We start from the raw sequence: 24,411 nt of genomic DNA, 5'->3' as shown, positions 1-24,411 counted from the left end.
CTTTACGGTCAGTGTACTTCAATTTCTTATTGAAGTTCTTCTGTTCTGCATTATTGCCTTTTTCTGCCTTTGCCCTCTCAATTGGGATATACCCTTTGGTAACTTGTGCTTCTATTATATTATAGAGGATCAGATCTGGTTTTAGTATTATTTCTTACCATATTTCTTTCATAAATTTTCTTTTGACAGATATCATCCCATTTGTTCGATTACAGCTGGCACCTTTGGCAGAGGGATGTGCAAACTATACTACATGGTTTCTCTGCACTTACTCGGAACTTCAGTTCAAATGCTTCAGGGCCACATCATGATGATCTTTATTTGACATGTGAGAGATGGTTTTTATGTTCAAAGATAATACAGCAACTGATAATTTCTGGGTTTCCAAGTGACGCGAAATCATTAAAGGTAACTATTTAGTTTTATCTTTTGTTCTTACTTAGGTTTTGTATTTGATAGCACCTCATTTTTTTGTTTCTATTTCTAGGAGGTTCATCTAGTCAAGGAGGTCTCTCCTATGCTGTTGAATGCTATTCAGTCACTTCTTCAATACTGTGAGACTTCTATCTTGTTTTCATTTCCAAGTGTTGTAAGGTCTGCACAGTTGCAATATATCTTCCGAGCCATTCAGGATTTATTTTTGCATTTCTTTTTAAAATTTTCTGCAGTTTATTTCTTGCTGTTTGAGACTTTGAGTCACCAACCACGAATGCGTATTTCCATGTTATTTTGTTATTATATGATTTTCTATTTAATAATTCAAAAAGTAGAAAAGAATTTCATTTTTATTGGTTATTGAACATGTTTGCATCTAAAAAAAACCAAGTTTTGTCAGTTCCAGTGAAAGTAATGCCATGAATTGTGCCACTTTTGAGATCCACTGGACAGCCAACTGAAATGAGACCTCATGTGTGTCCTTCGACAAGAGAAAGCTCATTAAACCACCAATCCAAGTTGCTTTTGGGATGGGTGGAAGGGTCTAAATTCCAGTATTTTGCGTTGGTGCTACAGAACATTGGTAAATTTTAGATTAGCTATCATACTTGAGGACACAACTCTATTGCATTGACTAAAATTAGGCTTCCTATCTTCATGATTTACACTGTCATGTCATATCCAAGCAGCTCCAAAACTTCCCTCATGTTTTTTGATAGTGTGGTTCTACCCCGCGTGCTTTCAGAAGCACATGTTTTTTTTTTTTTTTTTTTTTGATAAGTAAAAAAGTATTAGGCTTTCAGAAGCACTGTTCTACCTTAAAGGTGAACCACATGGTGGGATAGTACTTTTAATCCCCATTAGAGTCATCCTGATTGATCCAAACCCATCAATCGCTGTACCTCTTCATTTTTAAGGTTGTTAATGCTGACATTTTTTTTTCCCTAAATGGAATTGTAATTAAAAAAAGGAAGAAAATACAGAAAGAGAAGAGAGACGTGGAGACAGAAAAACACAGAGAGCTGTGGAGTGAGAAACCTTAAACATGACGTTTTATTTATGTAAGCAATTTTTTATTTTTTTTATTTTTATTTTTTCATACCAAGGGTAATTTAGTCATTTCATAGCTCCAGTAACGGGAGATGGACGGAAAGGACCTAACCGAACAAAATCTTTAGTAGGGGGGTGGTTTTAGACAGGGAGGGGTGTAATACAAACAATATGCATACCACAAGGGTGTTTTCTGCATTAATCCATTAAACTAACACAAATAATACATGACACCCATTCAAGACAAATTATACATCACACCCATTCAAAACCATCAAGCGCCAGGTTGGGCCAGCTCGATACAATTAGAGGCCTAAGGCGAAAACTATAATCGAGGCCTCCGCCTCCAGCGCCACAACCTTCTTTATTTCCTTTACAGATATTTTTCCCTTTTTTTTTTTAATTTGGATAATTTCACCATTACCACCACAACATCGAGTTTCTTTGACTCCAAAGAGTTCCAACTCCAATTACTTACACACACATCGTAGACACTTTATTACACTAGTACACATTTTTTATTATTATTTTTTTTTTCACTCCAACATATTTGCGCACACTTGAACAAAACAGCTCTCACTCCTGCCTGGCCAAACATTGCATACACTAAAACATAATGATAAACACTAATGCATAACAGCCACACCACCATACAGACAACTAAACTAACACAAATCACACACCACACCCACTCAAAACAATCAAGCACCAGGACATTGAATCATATCACACTACTACATTTTTTGGTGATTGTAACCTCCTTTTTTTTTTTTTTTTTTTCCCGTGTCTTAAAACAAAGCTAAATTCGAGAATTCATGCTTTCAGATCAAATAAGTTCGTAGATTCATGACTCTAGTTTTTAAGTAAAAAGATTCTATATGAACAAGGAAAAAATGTAGTTCAATATATTATTGCATTAGATTTGTTTAAAATGATCCACATAAAAATTGGAGAGAGTGTATATTAAAACAAAAAAACCTATAATGAGACGTGCGTTTAAAAAAAAAGGGTTATTTGGAGGGGAAAAAAAAAAAAAAGAAGAATTGGGGGGCCTTTCCCCAAACGTAGCCTTAGGCGACCGCCTAATTCACTTAAGAATCCAGCAGCCCCTGCTGTGATGGACACCTTTGAATCTCGCTAGTCATAGTGATATTCTAAGTTAATAAAAGATGATTTGGTGGAATTTTCAAACAGGCTCCCGCTAAGAGATATGTGGGGGAGACTTCTGCTGGAAAGAAGCAGCCCCAGTTGGAAGTTGGGAGGAAGTGTAAACCCCCCCTCCCCCAATCCATGGTGGTGCAACTGTCTTCCTCATGACCTGCAAAGCCTAGCACGTGCAAACCCTAATGCCTCAAAGAGAAATCCTATTGAAAACGAATTTCTTTTATACAATATAATTATCTAATGCTGACATCTCAGTAGACATCATATTATGAAATTTTTTTTGCACATCGTAATCTGAAATATAACATACCAATATAACATACCAATGTGACTTAGCACATCGTAATCCAAAATTCACGTGCAACTTTCAATCATATGAAGAATGTTACCGCTTTACTTTATTTTCTTGATGAATTATAATTATGCTGATCTCGCGACTTTAACTGCAGATTCATCTTCCCAGGATCAGTATCCTCAATTCTGGGACTTCTTAAAGAGGGCTTGTACCAAATTGATGAAAATTTTGGTCGCAATTCAGCACAGACATCCTTATTCCTTCAGTGACAAGTGTATCCTTCCACTTGTCATAGACTTCTGTTTGAATAATATCACAAATCCGGAACCAGATCTAATGTTATTTGAGCTATTCCTCATTCAATGTATGTCGATGTTGAAATCTGTCTTGGAGTGTAAAGAATACAAACCAAGCTTGACTGGTCGTGTGGTTGGTGAGAACGGGATCACACTTGAGCAGATGAGGAAAAAAATCACCAGTGTTGCTGCTGGTGTTCTTTCCTCCCTTTTACCCAGTGACAGGGTAGTACTCTTGTGCAACATATTAATAAGAAGGTAACAACGGACCTATCTTTCCTTGCTTTGTTAATTTGCCTGAGGCCTATTTGGCTAAATTTATTGCATAAGATAGTATGGCATGCCATCTTCATACAAGGATGCTGTATATGTGGAAATTGGTACTGTGGGATTTTTTGTCACATTTTTGTTAAATAAATCTATATTACTTTTTTTTTTTTTTTAATTATTTTTTGTTTTAGTTTTTTTTATCTGTTCTTGTATTATTGCTCGAATCAAACGGGAAGCCCTCACTCAGGAAGGGGGAGGGGTATTAAGAGCACCGATACATGTACCTTTTAGCAACATAGTAAAAGAAGCCCTTAAAGATGTCTATACAGCCTTAAAACAATAGTGTAGATAACCTTTGCTACCTCCCTATTAAGGTATCTTTTAAGAGGCCAGCAGGATACATAAACATAACCACAGAAAGGATTACACTCGTAGAAAATAGGGACACAGATATAAAACAGATAGTAAGGTATCTTATCCCCCTGAATCCCCCTCGAGGGGAGATAGTAAGAGCAGGGAAAGTGAGAGTTGCTACCACTGTATTGTGAAAGCAGGAACAGTCCAAGCAACTACCACCTTCCTAATAATCCTGTGCTTATTCCCCTTGGATAGCGTTACTATCACCATATAGGTATAGTGTGCCTCTCTTCCCCACCGTTCGCAGAGTCGTTGACATGTCTCCTGATTAAGAGGCGACCACATTAGTTTTCTGCCACTGACTTAAAGCAGTCAATGGTCGCTGGTAATGTGACACTTTTTTTCTTTTTTCGATGAGCATGTTTCCACTTTTTGCTTCTGAAGTTCTTACTATAAGAATCTGCAGTCATCTTATCTATCACTTTGATAATAGAATAATTGGCTTATGATTGAGACCAAAATCAATGTCATTTCTAGGTGATTGCTTCACTATGGACAGGGTAAATCATCAAATTTACAATCAGTTCAATTCCAATCCGAGTCTGATTTTCTCCAAATTATTAAGTTTTTGTTCAATTTTTAAAATCCAGTCTTCTGAAACTTCGGGGGAGAGAGATTGAACACCACCTAAGACGAGAGACGAAAGTGTTGGAGAATCAATTTGGATTCATGCTGGGTAGGTCAGTGATGGCGGCTATATACTTATTGAGGATATTAATGGAAAGATATAGAGAGAAGAAGAGAGACCTCCATATGGTTTTTATTGATTTGGAGAAAGCCTATGATAGGGGTTACCTAGAGACCTAATATGGAGGTTTTATTTATTTATTTATAAGTAAAGTTTTATAAAAGGCGCTCAAAAGGGGAGCGTTCCCAAAGAAGACAGCAGTCGACCAAAATCGACTCTATAGCTTTAAGTTATCCACAAAGTCCAAAAGCCTATCCATTGAATTACAATCCTGCCCATATACCCAAAAAAATAAAGAAGTAAGAATATTGTATTTAATAGCCCAAATGGGAGACTCCACTCCTTCAAAGTATCTCCTATTTCTTTCGCGCCACAGTGACCATCGGATATAAAGGTGAGTGGTCCTCCAAGGATCTCTGACTCGGCTCTCCACTGTACACCCTTTCCAAATCTCTAACAACTCGACCGTGGATTTTGGGAACACCCATGGAAGACCAAACGCAACGAAAAACATAACCTAAACATCCCTAGCCACTGAGCAATGTATAAGGAGATGGTTGACAGATTTCTCTATCTTCTTGCACATGTAACACCTGTTAACGACAATATGACTTCTTTTTCTAAGGTTATCAATAGTAAGGATGCTTCCCAAAGCGACAATCCGTGAGAAGAATGCCACCTTCAGTGGAGCTTTCGTCCTCCAAATGGCTCTCCAAGGAAACATAGGGCTAGGGCACTCCAACATACATTTGTAGACGGACTTGACCTCGAACACTCCTCTCGGGGTATCCTTCCACAACATCTCGTCCATGCCCACCCCGACCACCACCTGTCTATAAATGAATGCTAGGAGGAAGTCTGTAACCTCCAAAAGTTCCCAATCATGAAACTGTCTACGAAACTACACATCCCAAGTCACCCTCCCATTATCGAGTCGATAATAGTTAGCGACTTCCGCATCTCTAGCCACAACAATCCGGTAAATACGAGGGAATCTACTAGCTAAGTCCGAATCCCCACACCATCCGTCTTCCCAAAACCTGACATTACTCTTGCTTCTAACTTTGAACCGAATACGTTTGGAGAATTCATCCCAACCTCTACGGATAAGTTTCCAAGAGCCCATACCTGTTCTAGCCTCCTTAGAAATCCATCCTCCATTGCCCTCCCCATGACAAGCTATAACACGCCTCCAAAGCTTGGACCTTTCTCTCCCAAACTTCCACAACCACTTGCCCAACAACGCCTTATCAAATACATCCAGCCTTCGAATCCCCAAACCCTCCTTATTAATAGGGGAACACACCCTCTCCCAGTTAACCCCATAGAAACTTCCTCTGAATATCATCAAGTCTATGAACAACTGTCTTAGGCATCAGAAAAGCGACATATAGTAGGTCGGGAGATTTGAGAGTGTGCTTTTCATAAGTGTAACCCTCCCCCCTTTGGACAAGTGTTGCTTCTTCCAACCGGCTAGCTTCTTCTCAAACCGCTCAACAATCGGATCCCACACAGTAACTCTCCTCGACGTGGCTCCCAAAGGGAGTCCCAAGTAGGAGATCGGAAAAGATCCAACACACACCCCAAAGTATCAGCTAAGGCATGAATGTCATCCACCTCCCCAACTGGTACAATCTCACTTTTCACAATGTTAATCTTCAACCCAGAAACAACTTGGAAGCAGGGCAACACGCACCGTAAATACCTCAACTGAAGGAGGCTAGCATCACAAATGACAATGGTGTCATCCGCAAAAAGCAGGTGGGAGATGCCCAACTGATTCGGAGCTCTACCCACCGAGAATCCATGAATGAACCCAAGATCACCCACCCTCCCCATCAGACGGCTGAAGCCCTCCATAGCAATAGCAAACAAGAATGGGGAAAGTGGGTCCCCCTGCCCTGCCTCAGTCCACGAGAACTAGCAAAAAAACCAACTGGGGATCCATTCACTAAAATCAAGAATCGAGTAGTCGAAATATAGAAAAATCCACGCCCTCCACTTTTGCCCAAAGCCCATTCTCTCCATCACGTACATCAAAAAATTCCAACACACATGCTCATAAGCCTTTTCGATATCCAGCTTGCAAACAACCCCCAGAATACCACTTCTCGCCCTAGCCTCAGTGCATTCCATAGCAATCAAAACTGAATCCAAAATTTGACGCCCTCCAACAAAAGCATTCTGGGAGTCTAAGATCACCCCTTCGAGAACTCTCCTCAACCGAATGGCTAAGACTTTCGCAATAATTTTATACACCGCCCCAACAAGACTAATTTGTCTAAAGTCCTTCGCCTCACATGCTCCGCCCTTTTTGGGAATAAGAGTGATGAAGGAAGCGTTGAGGCTCTTCTCAAAAGAACCATGAAGAAAAAAAGAATCCAATGCCCCCATCACCTCAGCCTTCACCACCTCCCAATTCTGATGAAAGAACCTCATCCTCCCCAAACGGCATTTCAAGCCTGTTTCTATCACCTTCCGAGATTGCTGCAAACTCAAGCCCATCAAGCAAGGTCCTCCAACTGGAAGTCTCCTCAAACAGCTGCTTGTAATATAAGACACGAACCCATCCCAGATCTCATCTTCTCTAGACACCTTAACCCCATTAAATTGCATTCTCCCAATATGGTTACATCTTCTGTGTGCATTGGCCATTCAGTGAAAAAATTTTGTATTCCAATCACCTTCCTTAAGCCAGAGTGCTCTAGACTTTTGTCTCCATGATATCTCCACCATTTCTCCAAACTCAACCTTACACTGCTCCCTTCTACTAATATCCATGCTGCAGAGGCCCTCCTCACCCTCCTTTCTGTCCAAATCTGAGATTTCCAGTAGGATTCTATTCTTTCGCCACTCAAGAATGCCAAACACTTATTTGTTCCATTTCTTGATGTCAATTTTCAACAAACTTAGCTTGGAGGCCAACTGGAAGCTCGGACTGCCCCTAACCTCATACTCCGTCCACCAAAGCCGAACCCTATCAAGTCTTCAACCCGGAGCCACATATTTTCAAACCGGAAGGGCAATCTCTCTCTCCTCACCCCTCCACAATCAAGAAGAATAGGGATGTGGTCCGAAATAGCACGGGTCAAAGCCACCTGAGAAACATCAGGGAACATTTCCTCCAAATCCCCCGAGATCAAAAATCTGTCCAACCGAGACAACGTTGGTGAATCCCGTCCACTAGACCACGTGAACTGATTTCCTTCCATCAGAATATCCATAAGGTGGTGAGAGTCAATAAAATCTGAAAAATCCGTCATTGCCAGAGACACGAACCCCCTGTGGACCTCTCACTAGGAGTACGGACAACATTAAAATCACCCCCAACACACCACGGGGCATTCCACCTTGATTTAGCATATCCGAACTCCTCCCACAAAACTCTCCTTTCAACATCCCCTCATGGTCCATACACACCAGAAAAGACCCATTGCGATCCATCTTCTTCTAACGAGAACAACAAGGAAATAGAGTGCTGCCCTTTCCACAAATCAGCTTTTGAGACCCACCATATATCCCAAAGCACCATAAAACCTCCAGCAGTCCCCTTGGCATCAATCCACAAACCTACCCCCCCATAAACTTTTAATTACACGATCAGAAGGAGAGGCCAGTTTAGACTCCTGCAAACAGACCACATGCACCCACCATTTTCTTAAAAGAACCTTCACCACCCTTCTTTTGTTCGGGTCATTCAAACCCCGAACTTTCCAAGACACAATTTTGATCTTATATACACACAACATCTTTCCCTCCCCCCCTCCTTCCCCCACTCCTTCTCTCACCCTTCTCTCCACTTCTCCCATCATAGTTGACATCGGAAAACAGGCTTTTGAGTTCTCTCCCCCCTTTCCAGCTAGGACTCTTCGTTGTCTTCACCGTTGCCCACTCATCCTCAACAGATTGGAACATGTCTTGAGACTGCTTTTCGTCCCCACCACATGACAGTCCCAACAGCTTACTTGTCCCTCCAATACACTCCCTAAACCACTCCTCATTACAGCCTTCCAAGTTAGCAACCCTCTGCCCGACTCTGATGGCTGCCAGTGGAGTGACAATCCCAATCGTGCCCCCATGCTCCCACACGGGAGGTGGAAGATCCAACGCTAAGGAAGAGCAATCAGCCACTGCCAGAGCATCACATTCAGAGAATAAAGACCCAGCTTCCTGCTCCCACCCCTCGGAATTGCTCAGCACTCTGCCCTAATCAGAAACTCCAGTAACAAGCAGATTTGGCTCAACAGAACCCGTCTTCATCCCAATCCAATGAATCTTCAGATCAGCTGTGCCTCCATCAATTAACAACTGAGTCCCTCAGCCAACACACAGAACAACGCTCCCATCCGCTTTGCCACTTCGGGTATGCTTCAGTGGCCAATCCTTAAAAATTGAACTGCAGGTCTCAGAACATGATGTGGTCCCTATATAACCCCGCCATCATCCTCAAATCTGCCTTCAAAGCTCTCTTCCGCAACTTGGGGACAGCCAATGAGCCCCCATGTTGAAACCACCATCCACCCTTCCATCACCCCTCCTCAACACCCCACAAAGAGTAGAAGTAGGAGGAGTAGAGATAGAATAGATAGTTGGCAAAGGAACAGAGCACATACCCGGGTTATGAGCTCCAGTTGTGGACTTTACCCACTTTTGTTTCTGTTTTCTGCACCATCTTTGATTTTTCGAGCTTGCCCGAGAGTAACTCGTTCTATGAATTCTGGCAGCGGAAAGTCCTGCACCAGCGCCCTCACTGCTCTGTCTTGCATGAGGCACCATCTCAGATCCCTTCAAAAGAGCTGACTTCATCACCCCCTGAACCCAACTCATCTTGTAAACAGCCAAACGAATTAACCAGCCCAGTTGATCTATCCTTAAGAGGCCCATGGTGCTGCCTAAAGGCCTTAGAATGAGCTTTGGGCCTCACTTTAGTTGTGGTAGGTTGGGCTCTATCCTTAAAAGGCCCATGGTGCTGCCTAAAGGCCTTAGAATGAGCTTTGGGCCTCACTTGAGTTGTGGTAGGTTGAGCCCTATGTCTTCTTTCTGGCCCTGGAATACCAGAAGAGTCATACACCCTCGGCCCGTATCCTTTCTGTCCCAACCTGTTTCGAACATAACTTCCCAGTTGTCCTGAATCTGTTCGGCCTGCATGTGGCCCAAACGAACTCACCCTCTCCCGAGTGGGCTTGATAAAATCACACCCATGTGGCCCAGCCCAAGCACAAGGGCCATCCCTCATCCCTTTGAAAGAAGAGTCACGTGACCCACCTTTGAAATTCAAATGGCGCGTGTGCCTTATCTTATCCGGATAGGCGTAATCCCCCGTTGACTTTGCATGCCAACCATGTGTCCCCCCCGTTCTGCCTCTTAAATCACACGCTGGTCGTGCGTGAAAATCCCGTCTTCTTCTACCCTGAGCATCTGCAGACTCCGGCGCCATCGTCCCCTTTCCACCTCTTCTTTGCAACCTCAACCATTCCTCTTCTAAGAGGACCGTACTCTTATCCCTTATGTCAAGACCCGTAATTGTGGGAGCAAGATCTGGGAACCTCTCAATTGCCAAATTCACCCTGTAACAGAGGCGCTCGTCGTTCGCCAGAATCCACTCTAGGACAACGCCATCATCGTCAACATTTTTTTTTGATAAATAAAAATGTATTAGAAAGCGTTGAAAAGGGGAACGAGTCCCAAGAGCTGTACATGAACCGAGAAAAAGAAAAAATAGGGGAAGGGGAGGACCTATGGACCCAAAGACCCCACAAAGTCCATGATCTTATCTACAGATAAACAATCTCTCCCCATACCCCAACTAAAAAGAGAACAAATAATAGAAAACTTCAACGCCCCAATGGAGATCTCCTCCCCATCAAAGATCTTCTATTCCGTTCTTTCCAGAGGCTCCACCAAACATAAAGGGGGGTCACCCTCCAAAAATCGCAAACACGCGCTCCCACCCTTACCCGTCCAAATATCATCGTCAACATAAATAATAACCTTGCTCGCATCCTTCCTTTCGTCAAGCTTCAGCCTTCTTGAAACTCCCACAAGTGTTGTCAATTGATTCAAATAGAGCATACGACCACAAATGTAACGGCAAAGCGAACACCATCACTCTCTTCACCTTCTTCTCCTTAAGGATTCCACAGCACCCAACATGGAAGGACCACACATCCAATCGTAACTTAACATCTCCCCGAGTCCGTTTGCCTTCCCTCAACAGCCTAATCGCCTCAGTATGAGAAGGCAGTCTGAACAACAAGAGAGAGTCTGGCAACGGGGAAATCACCACACCTGTAGAAACGTTCCAAGCCCTTGAAGCCCAATCTTCCATTCTTGCACAATCCCCAACATCACGGTCAAACCTTCCCACCAGATAACTTTGCATAACATCCCTTCTTTTCCAAATGCTTTGATCATCAAGAAAGAAATCAACAGCCCTTTTTGACACCGATGCCACCTCAACGTACGATCGATCCCTCATCGAGAAAGATCAGTCTGGCTTCAATCTAATCTTTAAACATACTTGAACAATTCTTTTGTTGCTTGAGTTAATCTTTGGTTGAAAATTCCAACGGAGCTTAGTTCAAGTTGAACTTAAGCAGAGGCCATAAAATGAACGGAGACGGAGGAAATTTTTCCCGAGAAAGTTTCCCTGTAATCGGATGATAAATGGACCAATAGAATCTTTGATTCGCCGGAAAATTAGCGTTTTTACTCTACAGATATGGAGGGTTTTCACAAAGTGATACACTGACACAATAAAGGACATGTATGATGGTTCTAAGAAGCGCACACACTTCTACAAGGTGTTGTGTACGTGTTGGACATCGACACTTCATGGACACTTCTGGACAAGTCTCTGACACTCCATGACCATGTCCATAATTTAAAAATAATTTAGGCAAATTACACCTACCTCCCCTGAGGTTTGTCAAGATAACACTTACACCCCCTCTTGGTATCAATTTCCCACTTACCTCCCCTGTCAGTTACGGCTGTCCAACTGAGTAACAGTAGTGTGTTACACTGTTACTTTACTGTTTTGATCATCAATTATATATTGATAGTGATAGAGATTTGTACCTGAAACGGAAAGGACCAAAATACACTTTCTTTCTCTTTACCCATGTAATCCAAACACTTGTGCTAATGAGTGTGTATATATACATATATTCATATAAATATATATGTAGAGAGAGAGAGAGTCTTGTTCAAGTACTCCCTGCCATGTAGAGGGAAAAATATCCACGAATTAGTGTTTAATTTCCTTAAATGCATGTCTTTATATCCATATGAAGAACCACTACAGAAAATGAAATGCCTTTACATGTCTTTCTTCTTTCCCACCAACACCATATTCACTAGCAGAGAGACCCTTACAGCAGCAGGTTTTTCATCTCTGTTCCAAACACCAGCAGTTTGATTGCAAAATCGTGCTTCCGTAGCCACCAATGACCAATCAACTAAATTTGTTGTCATCTTAAAGCTATGAGCGAGTCCCTTTCTTTATCGATTCCTCTCCTCTTATGAATAATTCTTTTTATTGCTAGTGTCATGAATCTCGTGTTATCATCTATTCGTGAACATGCCCAAATCTACAATATACTTGGGCTGCATATGTGCAAAAATTTGATTCCACCTGGCTTCGAGCAAAGGCAGGTATAGTGATTTTTTTTATTTCATTTTTTATTTGAAACAAGAGAGAGAGGAGCAATATGTGCCATAGAGCTAACCCCAAGGTTGTTATACTTTTTTTTTTTTTGATAATTAAGAAAATTCATAAAAAAACGTTCAAAAGGGGAACGCGTCCCAAATACAACAAAAGTGACATAGAAAGGTCCCTAGGAACTCAGAAAGTCAATTGTCTCCTCAGGGGAGGAACAATGTCTACCCGAACCCCAACAACATAAAGAACTAATAAGGAAAGATTTAAGAACAACAATCGAAGATTCTTGTCCTTCAAATGATCTATTGTTCTGCTCCCTCCACAAACACGACCATAAGCACAAAGGCGCCATCCTCCAATAATCACGAGCCTGTGATCCCACGTAGCACCCTCTCCAAGCGTCCATCAATCCTCTCGCAGATCTAGGCATAACCCACGAAACCCCAAAGATACCCAACAAAAGGCTTCAACAACCAAAAGCCACTGGACAGTGCAAAAGAAGATGATCAACCGACTCTCCGTTACACTTGCACATACAATACCAGTCAACTGTGATTTGTTTTCGCCTCCTCAAATTATCAAGCGTCAAAATCTTGCCCCACACCACTGTCCAAGCAAAGAACGCCACTTTGAGCATCACCTTGGAATGCCACACTGCCTTCCACGGAAAAGTAGCCCCGGCAGAATTTGAAAGACATCGAAAAAAGGATCTCACTTCGAAACTTCCCCGAGAAGAAGGCACCCAAACAAGAGAATCCCTACCTACGCCACGAACCTTAAGACAATATAAACGTTCCAAAAATTGATAGACGTCGTCCAGCTCCCAATCCTGAAAAGATCTCAAGAAATGCACGTCCTATTTTAATCTCCCGCTATCAAGCCAATAGCCGTCAGAAACCGAGACATGCCTATCAACAGCAATCCTAAACAATCTTGGAAATGAACATGCTAAAGTACAATCTCCACACCAAAGGTTATCCCAAAAACGAATATCCCGACCATCTTAAACTCTGAATATGATATGTTTGGAAAACTCATTCCATCCTTTCCTAATGGATTTCCAGATGCCCACACCTCCAGGAATCCTCACCATACAAGAGCACCACCCCCTCGTCTGTTCCCCAAAACGGCACAAGATAATTCTCCTCCAGACCCTGTGACGCTCAAGACCAAATCTCCATAGCCACTTACCAAGGAGAGCCTTGTTGAAGGTCACCAACCTCCTGATCCCTAGGCCTCCGGACTGAATCGGCCTACAAATCTACTCCCAACGAACAAGGTGATGCTTAAACTCATCCCGTAAACCACCCCATAAAAAGTTTCTTTGAAGCCTCTCGACCGAAGCCGCAACCAAGGACGGAATCTAGAAGAGGGATAAGAAATAAGTAGGAAGACTTGAGAGCATGCTTTTCAAAAGAGTGATTCCCACCTTTCGATAAGTATTGCTTCTTCCACCCTTTAAGTCTCCTCTCAATCACAGGATCCCAAGCACCCATAGTCCTCGAAGAAACCCCCAAAGGTAAACCTAAATAGGAAATCGGAAAATAACTGATACCACATCCAAGGACAGAAGCCAACTCGCTAATATCCTGCACCTCCGCTACTGGAATCAGAGCACTCTTCCCCACATTCACTTTTAAGCCCGAAACTGCCTGAAAACAAATCAACACAGACCTCAAGTACCTCAGTTAGGACACCTTAGCCTCACAAAACTCCAAAGTATCATCCGCAAAAAATAAGTGGGAAATCTCCAACTGATGAGCAGCATCCCTGCCCACCCTGAATCCCCTAATGAAACCCATCTCCATGGCCCTCCCCATCAACTTACTAACACCCTCCATAACAATGATGAACAAGAAGGGAGACAAAGGATCCCCCTGACGCAAACCTCGCGAGCTACTGAAGAAACCTGTCGGGAACCCATTAACCATCACCAAGAATCTCGCTGAAGAGATGCAGAATTCAATCCAACTCCTCCATCTATCCCCAAAACCCATTCTCTCCATCATATACAACTGGAACTTCCAGCTTACATGTTCATAAGCTTTCTCAACATCAAGCTTACAGAGAACCCCTCGAACACCACTCCTTAACCTAGTGTCCACACACTCACTAGCAATAAGAGCTGAATCCAGAATCTGACACCGCCCTCCTTTAAAAGCGTTCTGAGACTTTTATATAATATCATTCAAAACATCCCTCAATCTCGATGCTAGGACTTTAGCTATTTGGGAGATGGTTGGAGTAGCACCAATTGGAGATAAAATGAAAGAGTTTTGGTTAAGATGGTTTGGACATGTGCAAAGAAAACCTTTAAGTGCGCCGGTTAGGAAAAATGATGTAGTCCACATTGAGAGTAATACTAGGGGAAGAGGAAGATCAAAGTTAATGTAGGTAGAGTAAGTAAAGAAAAATATGATAACATTTGGATTGACTAAGGGTATGCCTTAAATAGAGCGAAATGGAAACATAGGATTCATGTAGCCAACTTCAAGTAATTGGGAAAAGGGTTGGTGGTGGTTGTTTTAAAATCCAATCTTTTAAGTTGTCATTTAATTCTTCGGCTAGTACTAGACAAATGTCAACAAGTTCCATCTACCATTTAGAAAAGTTGATTTTTTTTTTTTCCCTAAATTATTAAAGCTAAATCAGCTCTTGTTTATTGCACTTAAACCTGTACTTTCTGAACTCCACAATTTTCCAATCTGCGTCGAAATTTTGTTTGTCCAGACTTCTTCAAATGCAAGGGTCCAATTAAAATTCAAAATTTCTCCATATTTTCACGAATATTTGGTGAACTTGAAAACTGTGTTTGTAGATGGTTGTTCTCATCATACAACAGCAGCAGCAACAACAATAAAAAACAAAGCCTTTTTCTAACTACTTGGGGTCGGCTACATGAATCATATCTTTCATTTAGCTCTATCCAAGGCCTTAGCCTCAGCCAAACCACATGTTATCATATGTATAACCTTAGGATTCATGTTGATATTGTTCATGACAAAAGCGTTGGTTGTCAAGCTACCTAACGCAACCCTCTTCCTTTTTCTGGGCTTGGGACTGGCTGTGTAATGATAATACACTAAGCATGACAAAGATGGAGTTATAGGTGTTCTTATTTTTATTGACAAAATTTAAATTGTTTCTTTTGTAATGTATTTTGGTGTTTCAAATTGCTAATATTCTCCTATTTTGTTAAAACAGGTTTTTTGTTTTAACGGCAAATGATTTGGAGGAGTGGTACCATAGCCCTGAGTCTTTTCATCATGAGCAGGATTCAGTTCAGTGGGAACTAAAGCTGAGGCCATGTGCTGAAGCCTTATATATTGTTTTGTTTGAAAACCATAGCCAAGTAGGTGGACTCAATTCTTGGTTCCATATTTTTCCAGTAACATATTTGTAGAAATATTGAGAGGTGTGTTCAACTGCTCATTGTTATTTAAGCTGCTAGGTCCAGTTGTTGTTTCGATTCTTCAAGAGGCAATGAATGGTTGTCCTGCTTCAGTAACTGAAATCACTCCAGGGCTGCTTCTTAAGGATGCTGCCTATAATGCTGCTGCATACGTTTATTATGAGCTCTCAAATTATCTGAGCTTCAAAGACTGGTGTGTTTTTCCTTCACTTTTATCAATTAATTTGTCATACCAACTCTTCCAAATTTATATGTTGTTGATATTGTGGCATTTTACTTGCAATTGTTTTCTATGGCTTATTTATTCTATGTAGGAAACTAATTAAATCCTGTATATCTGTTATAAATAAAAGACTATTTACTGTATCTGTTTTCCCTAAACTTGTTCGGGTATCATGGTAGAATTATTTATTAAGCTATAACGATTTCTCTAGGAAAAAGAAAAGAAAAAAGAAAAAAGGTGAAGCCCTAAATCTAATGCAAACTTTTTTTTGAAAAACATTGTAGATTATCTATCCTGCCTAGCTTGAGATCAGAAGCTTGCTATGTGGATGACGTTTTTAACATCAAGGCCCATGTTAGCTGCCACGCCCCGGATTTCCAAAATCATAGAACAAATAACCTTTTAGCATAAGCATCATTCATCACATCTATTATTTATTATTTTAATTTTTGTTAGCTATCTTTATATCATATTTATCTTTCTTTTCTTTAAATCAGTCCCACCAAAACTACATGGCCGCTTCGGCACACTTACATTTCTTATTTATCTACTCTAAAGTGATTGGTTTAATGTTCACTCACTTTCTTTTTCATCACCCACCAAATATGTGCACAGGTGTGTTTACCATGTGTAAGTAAGTGTTGAAATATATGTCTTATTATTATTTTTATTTTTATTAGCTGATTTCAGCCTTTTATTAGGTGTTTTATGTAAGATCCCTATTATCAAGGGATCATGTAGATAATATCCTCGTAATTACGGGATCGCGTAGATAAGATTCCCGTAATCATGGGATCACGTAGATTTTAGCATATTTCCTGTTTTTCTTTAATTTGGTTTCCTTTCTTTGTACCCTATTCTTGTATATAAATATAGCTCTTGGTTCTCGGTTTGAGTAAACCAAAACCCAAAACTTCTTCTTTTTGGTATCAGAGCAAAACAAAAACCTTCGCCTCCCCATCTTTCTCCCAACCCCGCCACCTTCTCTCTCCCTCTCTCCATTTTCCCTCACCTCCGGTGCGCCTCCATCTCCTCCCAGCCCTTACACTGGACCCCTTGGCTAACCCTCTGTTTTTGACTCCTTTTTTAGGAGAATTCCCTTAGGTTTTTTATGACCTAAGGGTCCTTCTGGCATTTTTTTTTTCTTTGTGGGTTGCCGGTGTTTGTTCGACAGCATATTTGGAAATAAGCGCCGATTTTGGCGGTGTTTTTTCTGGCCTTATTTTTTTCTTTCCTCCTGCTTTGACGTGTGGACCAGCCTTATTTTGGTACTATGACTAATTCTAGTAGCCAAAATGACACTGTATCCTCGGTTTAGCATACTTTATCTTCGGCACATCATACTTCGGCACAACGGGTTACTAGTGTGCTCTTGAATGGGCGCAACTTTGTATCTTGGTCCCGTTCTCTTTAACTCTATATTGGAGGGAAAGGGAAAACTGGTTGGCTTTTGGATCTAGTAAAGGAACCGGAAAAGACGGATACTAAATATATTGCATGGGACATGGACAGGTGCACCATTCTGGGTTGGATCTTCCACTCAATGGAGGAGCGTATCTATAACATGTTCATGTTTCACACTTACGTTTTTCGTCTGTGGCAAGCCCTCAACAAGATGTATGCCCATTCCCGCAATGACGCTCGTATTTTTGAACTCTATCATGAGATTGCCCATGTATCTCAGGAGATACTCAAGCTGTCAGTATCAGAGTATTTTGGGTACCTCCAGTCTAGGTGGGAAGAATTAGCACAGTATGAACCTCTCTCCGATTTCTCTGAAGAATCCACAACTCTTTTGGTCAAGAGATTGGACCGCCAACATACCTACCAGTTTTTGATGGGTTTACGACCTGAGTATGATGCTCTTAGAACTCAGATCATAAACACCTCTCCTATGCCTGATTTATATGATGCCTTCGCTATTGTTGACCATGAGGAGTATAGATGTCAGATCTCTGAGCCAGTAGCTTTACTAGAGACTCTTGATCTGATGGCTCTTGCTGCTAATTCTAGACTTTCAGAGGGAAAGGTTATTTGTCAACAGGTCATATAAAGGATCGTTGCTTTAAGCTTTATCCCAAGCTAAAACATAAATTTTCTTGCAATTGTCCTTCTGGCCGTGGCCGCACTGCCGCAGTAGCCGATACCATTTGTGGGTATACTATTCCACATTTTGTTGTCCCTCTTGCTTCAACTCCCCCAGACCATCTTTTCGGGACTTCAATCAGTTACAGTCCCAGATTGGTCAGCTTCAGGAGCAGTTCGGAGCTTTATCTACCATGGCTAGCTCTTCTATTCCTATAGTTACTATAGCTACATGTACTCCTCCTGCTTTTTATGTTAAAGCGGGAAAACCTACTTGGGTTTTGGATTTTGGAGCCATTGATCACATGATTGGTGAGTTGTCATTATTTTCTACTCCCTTTACCCCTGATAATCAGACTGTTAGTCTGGGTCAACCACCATTATTCGTCGTAAGGGAGATGTTCATCTATCCCTTGATATTATTATGGAGAGGAAGGATGTCATCTTTGTCGGTGTAAAAGCCATCTCCATGGACCGCCAATTGGAATCTTCAATCTTCAAAACCCTAAAAGCCACCACAAGATAGGAGAACCAAGAGAGATAAGAGAGGTAGAGATAAGAAAGCCCTCTTCAATATGTCTTCTCATCTTCTTTTATGGTGGAGAACAAGTCCTAATCCCCTTTGGATGAGCTTTACAGCTTCTGAAGTCATCTTGGCCCGTCTAGAACCAAAAAGGAGTGTTTCCCGCATGTATTTTTAAGTTCTAGGATGACAGTGCTCGAGCATACTCTCAACACGTAGTTTTCTTTCAACAAATTTTTCTGAAGTTGTAATGCTATTTTGACATATTTGGAGTACGAATCTCGAAATTGCTATTAGATACAAAAACGTCAGGCTTCGAGTCTTCTTTCCACAGCTTCTGAGTTTGCCCAATTTGGAGTTTTGAGTGAAAGTTTTTTTTTTTTTTTTTTTTTTTTTTTTTGATAAATATAGTTTTGAGTGAAAAGTTATGCCCAAAATACTGAAGGAGGCCTAGAATTTTCCATCAGTGCTCGAGCTCTGAGGGGTTATGCTCGAGCACAAAGTTTTGTGCTCGAGCTCTGGGAGCTGAATTTTTCCGAAGTGTCTTTTTCTTTGACGCTTAGCTTTTTTTCTTGAAATTTTTTATTTGTACTCGAGCATAGAAAGTTGTGCTCAAGCCCTTGGACTTGTGCTCGTGCATAGATACTTGTGCTCGAGTTCTAGGGCTGGAATTTATCAAATCTTCCCGGTTGAGTTTTGAATCGACCCAAAAGGCCTAGAACATCTCCTTAAGCGTTGGGAACATCGCCATAAACTCTAAATACATGGGATTATCCACATCTTTGGGTAAAGACCTACAAAATGTAAATAAATGAAAATAATTATAAGAATCGAGATAAAAATATCAATAAGGCATTAAAATATGTACGTTTAAGGGCTCGAATATGTAATATTCAACGCTTATCACAACCCCAAACTTACATATTGTTAGTCCCTTAGCAATACAAAAGTAAACAAAAATTAAAATAAAATAAAAATATAAAGTTCGCTTTTGTGGGAATCACGATTGCATTTAGCTTATGCAACAAGCCTTTAAACCCCTAGGTTACCCCTAGTGGTCGAGCTGTAGTCTCGTGAGGGTTTCCAGAGATGGTACCCACAAACATCCAAAATTTAGCTCAATTATCACCTGTTTAGCAAGCAAAGGTATCCTGACAATGATTAAACAGAAAATTACAAGAAGTATGTAGATTACGACCATCATGCACAACATCATGCTCAACAACAATGGTCCCTATATAAAGTTCAAATCCATATATCAAATAATTTCAAACTCTAGCATCCTTATAAAAGTGAACTTACATTCATCTATGTTGCTTACCATCCATACTCATATACATTCCGTAATATTCTTCAATTTATTGGTAATTCTTCAAATTTTGATTCCCAAGGCATAAATAACAATTCTAACACGTGTGTGCCTTTTTTTTTTTTTTTTCAACAAGAGTTTTGTGCAATGTTCGGATCCCTTAAGCTCTCTAGAAAACCCATGTAGCAAGCTTTCGGCCAATGATTCCCAAACCGGCCAATTTTTGGGCATTAGGTGTCAAGACACCCCGAAGGACTTAATCACTTGAGTTAACTAGGCTACGAATCTAAACTAACTCTTCAACTTTCTTTTTCCTAAGTTCTCCACCTTTTGATGTGAAATCTCAATGTAATGAGGCAAGAGTCCCAGTTACTCAGTGGAAAGTAGTTGAATTTTTGCGTACAAAAATTTACCAACTTATCTCAGTCAATTACAAATCATAACAAGATATCAAGTTCATACCCCACAAAATAGATGCAAGTGTGCTCAGATGAAAGTGAAGTACTCTAGAAGTTCAAAAATCATGAGAATGTGGAAAGACCTATAATGTGGACCACTATATGAAAACGCAATGTAAATTTTTTTCAATTTATCCCAAAATTAGCAACAATTCCACATATATGATGTATTAATCCATTAAAAATTGCTTCGGGACACCAAACTAGCTTCACATGCATAAATTTATTGTTAAAACTGCATGCTCTTAACTTTGTATCAGTCAAAGATTGCAAATTCTATCAAAAAGTGTGAAATTAAACACAAACTTGCAATTTTATTGCCTCCCCAAACTTGAACTGCACATTTTCCTATTTGTGTAATGAGAATAAAAATAGAAGAAGGGTTAGAACAATATTACCGTAGAAGTGATGAATGTCAAAATCAAACCGTCCAAAGCACAGGCAATTGTCAAACAAGGTGGTACCCTGTCAATGAAAGCAACTAGACAACACCACATGAGAGTGAACAAAGATATGAAAGAGTATGTTGTCAGGGGCTTATTTGTTATTACTTATATAATGTTGGGGCTTATATGTAATTTCTGAAACTTTTTATTATAAATAGAATCTGGTGGAAGGATGAAAGTATTCTTTCATTCTTTCTCTTTTTCTCTCATCCGCTTTCTTCTCTTTTTCTTCTTCTTCTTCTTATTTATCACTTACTCTTGATTTGATTATATCTTCAAGTCAACATGGTATCAGAGCATGGTTTGTAAAGTTTTAGGTTTGTAGTTAAAACCCTAGGGCAAGTTTGTGTAAACCCTAGTGGGGTGTGAAGGGTTTTGAAGAGACTCCAAAATGGGATCTGAAGTAGTGTTAATCACATCCACACGTACCTTGGATCCAACAAAAAAATTATTTTGGACCTGTTTTTTATCTATTGTAGTCTCGATCGGTGTTTTTTTTTGTTCTCGGGGTTCTGCAACAACGGCTTTTTCTTCGTCGTTCGCGATTATGGTATGGTCTACTTTGTTGCTTTCTAGGGTTTGTGTGGTGACTGTGTGGTCGCTTTTTTATGCATCTCAGAAGACGGTAATCTTTTTAGTTGAAGTTTGTGTGTTAGAGAGGTGGTCCTCTACATATTTTTTTGTTGTTTTTGTTTATGAGGATTGTTTCAATCCATACAGGGCCTTTTTAAGGTGACAAACAGTGTGAAGATACTCCCCCTGAGCAACAAACCCAGGTGGTTGCTCCATATAAACCTCTTCTGCTAAGTCACCATGCAAAAAGGCATTTTTAACGTCCAACTGAAACAGAGGCCAATGTCTATTAGCAGCAAGAGAAATCAAAACATGAATAGAAGAAATCTTAGCAACAGGGGCAAACGTCTCATCATAGTCAATACCAAAAGTCTGGGTATAACCTTTGGCAACAAGACGTGGTTTTAAACGCTCAACGGACCCATCTGGAAGATACTTCACAGTGTATACCCAGCGACAACCAACATGTTTGGCACCTGGAGGTAATGGAACAAGAGTCCATGTGCCATTCTTATGCAAAGCATCCATTTCATCTTGCATTGCTTTTCTCCGGCCCAAATCAGACAAAACATCCTGCACAGTCTTAGGAACAAATGTAGTAAACAACTTAGAGGAAAAACATGAGAATGATGGCGACAAGGAATTATAAGAGACATAATGAGCAATGGGATGTTTAGTAACACATGAGCGAGGAGCTCTACGAAGTGCAATCGGCAAGGAATCAGACACAGTGGAATTTGTCGGATCCAAAGACTCTGAAGATGATGGAGGAGGCATGACAGCAAATGGCTTTGGTCTTCTTTTGTACACCTGTAACGGGGCAGGTGAAGGAGAGCTGGGTTGAAGAGAAAGCGAGGGAAGAGGAACCGCAGGAAGAGACGACTCAGGGGTGATATCAAGAAGTGAATCATTATCTGAAAAATATGGGATGGACTCACAAAAGGTTACATCCGCGCTAATAAAGTACCGTTGAGAAACAGGACTATAGCAGCGATAACCTTTATGAGAACGAGAGTAGCTAAGAAAGACACATTTTGTGGCACGTGGGTCGAGTTTATCAAAACCAGGACCAAGATTGTGGACATAACATACACATCTAAAAACTCTAGGAGGAAGAGAAAACAAGGGAGAATTAGGAAATAAGATAGAATATGGAGATTTGCCAGCTAATATAGATGACGGCATACGGTTAATAAGATGACAGGCAGTAAGAACAGCATCACCCCAAAACCGTTTAGGCATACGCATATGAAACAAAAGAGCACGGGTTACTTCTAAGAGGTGTCGATTCTTACGTTCTGCAACTCCATTTTGTTGACGAGTATAAACACATGAATTTTGATGACTAATTCCTTTATCACTAAGATATGTATCAAAGGGGTTTGAGGAATATTCCTTAGCATTATCAAAGGGGTTTGACGAGTATAAACTGAGTTTTGATTTCTTTTCGAAATTTTTGAAAAATTAAAAATAACTCAGAACGATCTTTCAATGGAAACAACCAAGTCAGGTGAGAATAATCATCCACAAATGTCACAAAATAATGAAATTTATTGATTGAAGAATGCTTTATTGGACCCCATACATCTGAATGAACCAAATGAAAAGGACTAGAGACACGATTATTAACCCTAGACTTGAAAGACATGCGATGGTGCTTACTAAGTTGACAAACTTCACTTGACAAGAATTCCAAATGACTAAGACCCTCTTGACGCTTCAAAACTTGAAGTGACGGGTGACTAAGACGATAATGCCACTGGAATGGAGACACAGAAGACTGAAGAGCCATAGGATAAGGTTCCAAATCAAAATAATATAAGCCACCAGCTTCATGCCCCACACCAATCTTCTTCTTCGTCTTGAGATCCTGAAACACACAAGAAGTAGGATCAAATGTAACAGAGCACTTGAGAGATTTAGTAAGCTTACTGATAGACATTAAATTAAAGGGAAACTGCGGAACATATAAAACAGATGAGAGAGACAAGGAATCACTAAGTTGAGTTGTCCCCAAACCTGAAACCTGAGTGGATGAACTATTAGCAAGAGTAACACTTTGAGAATGAGGTACAGAATTAAAATCAGATAGACGAGAAGAACATCCAGTCATATGATCGGATGCTCCAGTGTCTATGATCCAAGGACTGCGAGTGGAAGACAATAGACACGTGTGTGCATTACCTGACTGGGCAAAGGTAGCCGTGGAAGATGAATTAGATGCTTGCTTATAAGACAAAAACTGAGTATACTCATCCCGTGGAATAGGGACTGTTTTTGATTCAGATACATTGTGAGATCGAGAAGCAACATCATTCGGAGAGGAGGAAACTTGATTGGCATAACCAGATGGTTTGCCATGAAGGTCCCAACAAAAGTTCACAGTATGATTAGAAAGGCCACAATGAGTACATTTTCGTGATTCCCTGCCACGGCCACATCCTCCCCGTGAATCACGACCACCACGTGTGGAGCATCCCCCACGACCTCCACGGTAAGCATTATGTTCACCCTTTGAAACTACCAATGCTGAACGTTCACCACTCTGCCCAGAATTCAAATTTAAGGTGTCGCTTGCAAGTGTAGCGCGTTGAAGTCGAGAGAACACCTCAGTAAGAGATGGAAGTGTGGGACTGCCCATAATCTGTGCACGAAAAGGCTCATATGTTGATGACAGACCGGTGAGAAAACGGACAACATTAAAGTCCTCACGCTGTTGTTGCATATTGCGAACATCAGCAGTAATGGGCTGATACATATTCAGCTCCTCACAGACTCCCATAACTGTGGAATAATACTCCTCTATACTATGATTACCTTGTTCAAGATGGAAGTACTGCTTACAGAGCTCATAAACACGAGTGATATTACCTGTCCCAGAATACAATTGTTGCAATCTGTTCTATATCTCCTTGGCAGTATCCAAGTAAAATAAAGTTGAACTGATTTGGGGTTCAATACTGTTTAACAGCAGAGAGATGATCTAAGCATCTTCCTTTTCCCATGCATCAAAAGAAGCATCAGTTTCCTTGGGTTTATCTTTAGTCAGATGATTGCCAAGACCTCTGCCTTTGAGAAAAATTGCAACAGATTTATCCCACAGT

At 40.8% G+C, this 24,411-nt stretch overlaps 1 protein-coding gene across 1 annotated transcript in view; it reads left to right on the top strand.

The window, feature by feature from the left end:
- LOC132279029 (uncharacterized) overlaps window positions 1-24,411 on the top strand; it is a 102,387-nt gene that overhangs the window by 17,602 nt on the left and 60,374 nt on the right. Inside the window, exons 6-10 of the mRNA XM_059780943.1 lie at window positions 190-408; window positions 488-554; window positions 3,099-3,498; window positions 15,483-15,630; window positions 15,723-15,883. Of these exons, the coding sequence (XP_059636926.1) occupies window positions 190-408; window positions 488-554; window positions 3,099-3,498; window positions 15,483-15,630; window positions 15,723-15,883 (995 nt within the window). The remainder of the gene's footprint in view (window positions 1-189; window positions 409-487; window positions 555-3,098; window positions 3,499-15,482; window positions 15,631-15,722; window positions 15,884-24,411) is intronic.

This window comes from Cornus florida, unplaced genomic scaffold (genome assembly GCF_030987335.1).
Source record: "Cornus florida cultivar Cherokee Brave unplaced genomic scaffold, ASM3098733v1 CherokeeBrave_3.0.0_Hap2_Chr10, whole genome shotgun sequence".
Classification (NCBI taxonomy): Eukaryota; Viridiplantae; Streptophyta; class Magnoliopsida; order Cornales; family Cornaceae; genus Cornus; species Cornus florida.
Note: the sequence above shows the minus strand (reverse complement) of the source record. Positions and strands in the feature narration are given on the sequence as shown.